The sequence below is a fragment of the Chiloscyllium plagiosum genome, chromosome 39, assembly GCF_004010195.1.
Source record: "Chiloscyllium plagiosum isolate BGI_BamShark_2017 chromosome 39, ASM401019v2, whole genome shotgun sequence".
Lineage (NCBI taxonomy): Eukaryota > Metazoa > Chordata > Chondrichthyes > Orectolobiformes > Hemiscylliidae > Chiloscyllium > Chiloscyllium plagiosum.
In genome coordinates this window covers 1254424-1262626 of record NC_057748.1, presented here as the reverse complement: position 1 = coordinate 1262626, position 8203 = coordinate 1254424, and the positions used below count along the sequence as shown (strand labels likewise).

At 47.1% G+C, this 8203-nt stretch overlaps 1 protein-coding gene across 1 annotated transcript in view; it reads left to right on the top strand.

The window, feature by feature from the left end:
* The first annotated feature begins 1007 nt into the window (after positions 1–1007).
* Positions 1008–8203, top strand: part of LOC122542085 (E3 ubiquitin-protein ligase TRIM56-like) — an 8987-nt gene continuing 1791 nt past the window's right edge. The window contains exons 1-2 of the mRNA XM_043679428.1: positions 1008–1146; positions 1620–3574. Coding sequence (XP_043535363.1) covers positions 1635–3574 — 1940 coding nt within the window. The 5' untranslated portion in view covers positions 1008–1146; positions 1620–1634. The remainder of the gene's footprint in view (positions 1147–1619; positions 3575–8203) is intronic.

Here is an 8203-nt window from a genome sequence, read left to right as displayed (position 1 = left end):
TACTTGTGAGATCATTCATGTACACCTTGACTCTGTGCACCATCATGTGCTACCCTCAAAGGGGCTGCAGTGGGTAGAGACATCCCCTCTGGAATGTGCCTTTGTAGAGGAAGTCTGGAGAGAGATGCAGTGCTAAGGTTCATCCCGAGCAGCTCCATGACAGGGGACTCTGTGCTCTAAGGTCCGTTCACAAGGGCATATACCGAGACAAACATCAACTGCACCTGGAGGACCATCAGTCAGTGAAAGACACTCTTTGGTCTGCCCGAAACTTATTGGTCTTCCAGAGCAAGGAGCTGACCCTGACCAAGTGTTGCAGTCTGGCACATTCCAATATTCAGGCCTACGTGCTGAAGGATGCACTAAAATTTAGGACATAGCACCAAGGCACAGTGGAGAAAGACCCCTGTCTGAGGGTAAATGGGGGCCCGTTCAGTTATTGGACCCTCTTGGTGTTTCAATTGTAGGTAAATATTGTCCCATATAAGTCAGAAATGCTAGGCAACGTCAGATCAATGTTTGTCTGTGAATGTGCAAAGACTGTATTGGTTTCTGTACATAAAGATCTTTTATGAGTAAAGTATATTTTTGCAATAAAAATACAATACAATTTCCTTACATAAAATCAAAACTGTTTTAGCTATGGTTTAACTACAACTTGTACAGATTTAGCAAGGCTTCCCTGTTTTTATAGTCCATTGATATAAAGGCTAACATTTCCATTAGCCTTCCCTATTCCTGACTGAAGCGGGGTGCTAGAACTTTGTGATTGATGTGCTGGGACTCCCAAATGCCTGTGCTGTTATAACGATAGATCACTTTACAAAATGCGATAATGGACTATGATCCTACAGTTTCACTCCGTCGATTAGTTCAATAAAGTTTTATTGAACTAAAGCTGCAAACAGCTTTCAACATTTGCTGTTCTTTGGAAGTACACGTGAGGCGAGAGTAGAGTTTTGTGGTTGCTGCGTTGTTTGGGGCGGAGGAGGGAAGGGTTAGTTTCACACTGTCCTTGACTGTCTCACGTTGCTGTGTGTGTGTGTGTGTGTGCGCAGCCAGGGCTCGGAGTGGATCTCTCTCTCTCTCTGGGTGAGCGTCAGGCAGGCGGAGTCTGGACGATCTGTCTGACAGGGAGAGCCGCAGGTAAGTCCCAGCCACAGAGACCCTGCACCCGCTCCCCCTCTCCCTGGGAGGGGGAAACTGAGTGGCTCTCAGAGGGAGGGGGCAGTAACCTCTCCCCGGACTGAGCCAGGCTGTTTACCACCCCCCCACCCCTCCCCTTCCCTCTGCCCCAGCCTCCTCTCACTCTCTGTGTACCACCCTCCACCTGAGGCCAGCAACAGCATGTGCCCCCTTGCAGCTTCTTGCATTTTGTTTGGGGGTGGGGGGGGATGGGCTGTGCTCTGAACTCCGGAAGCTGACCCTTTTTACTCAATCTCTTGTGTTTGTTTCCAGGCGCTGTGCCCCCCCCCCCTCCCCCTCCCCCTTTAGTTTCAGTTTCGTTTCAGCAAAACTTAAACTGAAATTTGTTCAGATGCAGTCACCCGACACCGTGTGCTCGAATCACAGCTCCTCCAGATCTGACTGGTGAGGTTTTACTGTGCTTTTCCTTTCAGGCTGTGTATGACGCTATGGCCACTTCATCCACTATTACTGATAAAATCCAAAGTGATATTTTAAATTGTAAAATCTGCCTTAATACAATGGAACAACCGAAAATGTTGCCTTGTCTACACACTTACTGCCAAGGATGCTTGAAGAAGCTGGTGAGGGCCAATATGATCCAGTGCCCGGAGTGTAGGGTCATTGTTGACGTGAGTGCAGGCATTAGCAGTTTGAAGACAAACTTCCATATTAACACCCTTCTGGATATCTTACAAAGCCAGGAGAAGGAGGCGATGGGATGCAGCCTGTGTCCCCAAGGCTGGAAAGACAAGAACTCTGCAGTGGCCCAGTGTATCAGTTGTCCATGTTACCTGTGCAGAGCCTGTGGGGACAGTCATCGGATTAGCCACAGCACCCACACGGTGTTGGACCTGGCCCCAACCCCACTGGATAAAGCTGATGCAGGGATGATTCTGCAGCAAAGATTCTCCTGCCAATTTCACCCCAAGGAGCAAGTCTGTCATTACTGCAGCACGTGTGACCGACTCATTTGTTTCCAATGTTACTCACTCGACTGCATCAAACACAAACGGCTTGGGATTGCTGAGGCAGCCAAGCTGAAGAAACCCACCGTGATAAAACTTGTGGAAAGACTCGGCACTGATCTCCAGTCACTGGCCCAACAAGAGGGGGAACTGAATGAAGCAATGGACAAAGTGAAAGCGACAGAGTTGTCTATAATTTCCAACTTAGAGAGCACTCTGACAGAGGTTATAAATGATCTGTTTCAACAGGGAGATGCCATCAAAAAAACTGTTTCGGAGTGTGTGAAGAAACAGGAAGAGTTAATCAAAGCCGCCAAATCTAACCTTGAGCTTCAGAAGGAGAAGACAAAGAGCATGAAAGAACTTGGTGTGAAGGTTATAATGGGCTCTGATGTGAAAGAGATGGTGTGTTTGGAGAGCATTATACAAGATCAGATCCATGCATTGCAGCCAGTCAACATCCAAGAATTAAACAAATCCTGGCCCAGGCTAATGGTTAACAAATCTGTCCGGAGTATGATATCAGAAACTCATCTCTTCACAGTCACCTTGGGTGACGGTGCAGTTACTGAGTCTGAGCTGACTGTCCCTAGTATTGGGCAGGCTTCACACATTCCAGAAACCCACCCGCCAAACCAGCCTGTTGCTCAGCCCACACAATGGGCAGTTCAGAGATATTACTTTGACACCATGCTGGAGTATAACACGATGCCCAAATTGACGGGCATCTGTTGTTCGGAAGATGGGGACATCATTGTTGCAGATGAAGAGAATGCGGTGCTGAAGTGTTACTGGAATGGTGGATCATTGAATCAGATTATCTCGCTGCCAGATGAAGATGATGACCCGTGCAGTGTGGCCGTCTGTGACAATATTATTGCATGTTCTGCCAAAAACAGGCTTTACTACTTGGAAATGGATGGATCGCTGGTGAAAAACTTTTTGCTCCGAGGTTCGGAGTCAGCATACCCTATCGCTGCGTATGAGGATGAATATGTGGCTGTGAGTGAAGGGACATTATGTTCTGTATCTCTATATGATCTCAATGGCCAAGTAGTTGGCAGGATTAAGCCAAAGGGTTATGATGGCATTAGATTTCTTTTCATTGCAGTGAACAGTGAAGAAGAATTCATTGTATCTGACTGTGGGAAGAAATGTGTTGTTATTTTTACTCGAAACGGAGACCTTGTCACCGTCTGCAGTGAGAGCTTCGTGAATGGGATACAGAGGCCTCTTAATCCTTTCAGTGTTTGTGTTGATGCAAATGACAATATCTATGTCACTGAGCCCAACAGGATCCTGGTGTTTTCACCTATGGGAAGTTTTAAGAGGCAGTTGTTGAGCACGGCCGATGGCCTTTCCAAGCCACGGGTCCTTACCATCGATCCAGATGACAATCTGATTGTAGTCCAAGACAGCAGGTTTGTTTATGTGTATGCATTGACTGTGGATTAGTAGCATTGCTGCCTGGGGTAGGATTCAGAGTAACCATTTCCTGCTCCCCTGAATGAAAATCAATGTGAATCAGGCTGGGGGACAATATCACTCGCTGGCTTCCAAAATTGAGAGGCTAATCCATTGCATTGGACTGAAAGGCTGACTTTGTAAATAAATTGGACAGGGAGCAGGATGCTGGGCATGGTTTGCAGGGGGCTGCTGGGGTTTGGAGAGTGATTGTTCAAGATTATATGGCCGTCCCAAAACCAGGTTTACAATCCAGTGGAGAATAAGAGGTGGCCACTCTCTGCCACTTTCCTACCTTGGTCAAAATGAGGCTGGAAGAAGGAAGGCTCATGGGTGACCTTCCCAACCTCCTCCCAACCCTGAAAAACAAGCCTATGCACCCCAGCTTCTCCCACCAGCCTCAAGGACAGTGTGCCTGTTGACCTGGGATCCAGGCTGATCCTTGGCCTCTCTGATTACTGTGAGTCTTGACAGCTGCTGACTTTCGATTGGCTGTTTGTTGTCGATGGGTGGGCTTTCTGCCCACAGAGTCCCTGACCCTTGCTAAGAGGCCCTTCATTAGGCAGAACAAGACATCCACCAGCAAGCAAGACCTCATAGCCATTAATTGCACGGTGGCTCAGTGGTTAGCACTGCTTCCTCACTGTGCCAGGGGCCCGGGTTCAGTTCCACCCTCAGGTAACTGCCTGTGTGGAGTTGGCATATTCTCCCCATGTCTGTATGGGGTTCCTTCAAGTGTTCTGGTTTCCTCCCACTGTCCAAAGATGTACAGGTCAGGGTGTTTTCGTCATGGGAAATTGCCCATAGTGTCCAGGGATGTGAAGGCTGGGTGGGTTAGTCATGGAAAATGCAGGGTTACAGGGATAGGGTGGGGGGCTTGGGTCTGGGTAGGATGCTCTTCAGAGGGTTGGTGTGAACTTGATGGGCCAAATGGCCTGCCTCCACACTGTAGGGATTCTGTGATTCTAAATCCTGCCCAGTCTTGACAGAAATTTGAGAAATCTCAGAATTGTTCATTCCAAACCTAGTTCAATGTGATAAACTTTCGATTAGTATTTGCAAACTGCATAACCAAGGATTTTCTCAGTGATGGAGCCTGGGACCAATTTAGAGTGCCCTCCCCTTTTGAACATGTGCTGGCACTGGGCACTCAGTGTCATTTCATTCTCCTACATTCCTTTGAAACATTCCAATGTTTGAACATATTCCCTTATGCTTAATTTCAAACTGGTTAAAAGAAGTGGTAATTTGTGGCTCCCCATTCCTATTGGACGATAGTGTCTCATGGTGACCATTAATTGGTTACTCTTCATTGGCTCAGCACCAAGGCTTTGATTATCTTGACCAATGGGATTGCAGGACATATGGCAAGTGTTCCAGCACTACTGTCCAATTGAATTCTGCAGGACCAATCCTCTCAGTGGAAATTGTCACGTGGTTCAGGTAGCTGATTAAATGTGTGAAAGGGATTGCAGTGGTTTTTTAGATTGTTTAGCTGATAGAGGGAAGGCATTTAATTATAATCTCAAATGTTTTGCATTTATCTAACTTGTTTAGAATTTTTTTTGTAAATAGAGCATTGAGTGATGATAATCAAAGACTTGCTGATGAGGTTTTAATAGCAGCTCATGAATCTCCTCCCACATCCACACCTTTGGGGAGGTGGGAGGTCAGGAAAAGGCTTTGTCTTCTCTGTCTCCCGATTCCAATCAAAGGGCGGGTCCAGTGTTTGTTGACCAACACCCGATAAAAGCTTACTCTACTCGTTAACCTCGCTTTAGACCTCCTCAGCTCGGTAGGTATAATCATATTGCTGATTATCAAATACATGTAACTTTTTGGATGCAGACCACAAATACCATCACTGCACAGGCTGAGTAGTTTTAATCATACATTCCATAATGTCATCATCATCACTGGCGTTCCCTCGCAGACAAGGGTGATGCTGTTCTGTTCTCAGGGTCAGTCTGTCGGGCTGTACAGACTGATCGGACTATAGCAGGCTCTGTTACACTTGGATAAGGTGGTGGCGGGGAGGCATGGGTGGAGCGTTCGTGTGCCAGCACGATGCTTTTGCCTGGTTCTAGATTTTCCCTGCTGGAACGTCTCGAGGTGCTCAAACACCTTCCTGGATGCTGCTCCTCCACTTTGGACACTCCCGGCCCAGTGATTCCCAGATGTCTGTGGGAATGCTGCACTTTGCCAGTGAGGCCTTGAGGATATCCCTGAAGCATTCCCTCTATCCACCCTGGGGCTCACCTGCCGTTTCGGAGCTGGGAGTAGAGCACCTGTTTGGGGAGTCTCGTGTTGGTCATGGGGTCGATGTGCCCAGACCATCGCAGCCCATCAGGGTAGGGGGTACGGGATGTCAGTGCCTCGATTCTGGGGATGGTGGCCTGGTCGAGGACACTGGTGTTGGTGCATCTGTCTTCCCAGTGCAATTGCAGGATCTTGTGCATTATGTAATTATTGTCTGTATCTTTGAACCTTGTTCTATTTTGATTATAAACCGTAATAAACAAACTGGAGTTCCCTGTTGACTTTGTGAGTTTATCCAGATGGTGAACACAATACCTCATTGATCCACTCTGAATAATCTGCCGGGACCAGGGATCATTACATTGGCTTAAGTATCTCTGTGTAAGATTGGCTGCTGGTTTCATATCCCATCACCAGCCACAAACATTGTCCCCCCCCTCCCAGACCTCCAATGAAGTGATGGGGAATAAAGCCAACAGTTGCATGGACTGAGCTTGAGTTGGAAGATTAGGGCACAAGTGTTTTAGAAAGAGGAGGGCTCCATGGGAAAGTTTAAAAATAAAAGAAACGTGGACCGATCGAACGGTGTATTGATGGGAGCAGACCGAGAAATTATTTCCTTTATGACAAAAGCAAAATACTGCAGGTGTTGGAGATCTGAAATAAAGTCAGAAAGAGCCAGAGAAACTCAGCAGGTCTGGCAACGTTTGTGGAAAGAGTTACCATTTCATGTTAATTTGTGTTCTTTTGAACAAAATATTTCCTTGGTGTGGGAGGACGAATCGAGAAGAGGTTTTAAAATTCGAGCGAGGTCTAGACCAAGGAACAGGATCTAAAACTTCACAAGAAGCTGGGAGTTAGGTAACAAATGAAAAGCTGAGATCTTGAGGATTTTGATATGAAGGATATTGACAGTTATAGAACTAGGGCAGCTAGAGGTTAGACAGAGGTCACCTACGAATGGTAGAATGGCCTCAAGGAGCTGAATGACCTCTAGTTCCTCTGTCTTTACAAAGTATCCTCAGGTTTGGCATTCTCCTGATATCTTCAGGGTAAACCATTCTGAATCTTTTTATCACAGCAAGTGATTCAAACAGATCATTGGTAGGGGACAGGAACATCAGATTTAATCATGTTACTGATGGCTCAAGCTGACAGGTAGATGGGGTTCGCAGCCGGTAACCAGTGTGTGTGGAATTCAGACATATTTCTCAGTTTGCACTGTGTTCTCGTTGACGGTAACTCAGGATCGTCTCCAAGTCACCCAATTATCCCTGAGACTTGATACTGTGCACCACATAGCCATACCCATTTCTCACTCATCCTTCCCAGTGACAAAGTAAAACTGGTCAAGAATTCAAAAAGAAACTTTTATTATTATGAATGAACTGAATCACCACAAATGAAGAGGTTAGTGACCAGGTTAACATTGTAGAAGCAGCGATCACACCGTCAGTGTCCAGCAAATGGTAGGGCACACATCCAGCGGCAGGTTCCTCAGATGTTGACACTCCTCTGGTCTGCACTTCAATTCTCCTTACGTAGTGAGCAGATTCTGGAATTCTGCAATTTCAGGACAGCTACTTTCACTTGTTTGTTCCTGGCAATAATTTCTGTTCCATTCCTAACCCAGAATTAGGAAGTGATAATGATAAAGGCACAGCACATACACCCACTGACTATAGACCATTTAAGAACTGTATCCCAGTGAGAGTCAGCCCCTTCAGGAACTGTATCCCAGTGAGAGTCAGCCCCTTCAGGAACCGTATCCCAGTGAGAGTCAGCCCCTTCAGGAACTGTATCCCAGTGGGAGTCAGCACCTTCAGGAATCATATCCCAGTGAGAGTCAGCACCTTCAGGAACCGTATCCCAGTGAGATTCAGCCCCTTCAGGAACTGTATCCCAGTAAGAGTCAGCCCCTTCAGGAACTGTGTCCCAGTAAGAGTCAGCCCCTTCAGGAACTGTATCCCAGTGGGAGTCAGCACCTTCAGGAATCATATCCAAGTGAGAGTCAGACCCTTCAGGAACTGTATCCCAGTGAGAGTCAGCCCCTTCAGGAATCGTAGCCCAGTGAGAGTCAGCCCCTTCAGGAACCGTATCCCAGTGAGAGTCAGCACCTTCAGGAATCGTATCCCAGTGAGAGTCAGACCCTTCAGGAACTGTATCCCAGTGAGAGTCAGCCCCTTCAGGAACTGTATCCCAGTGAGAGTCAGCCCCTTCAGGAACCGTATCCCAGTGGGAGTCAGCACCTTCAGGAACTGTATCCCAGTGAGAGTCAGCTACTTCAGGAACTGTATCCCAGTGAGAGTCAGCACCTTCAGGAACCG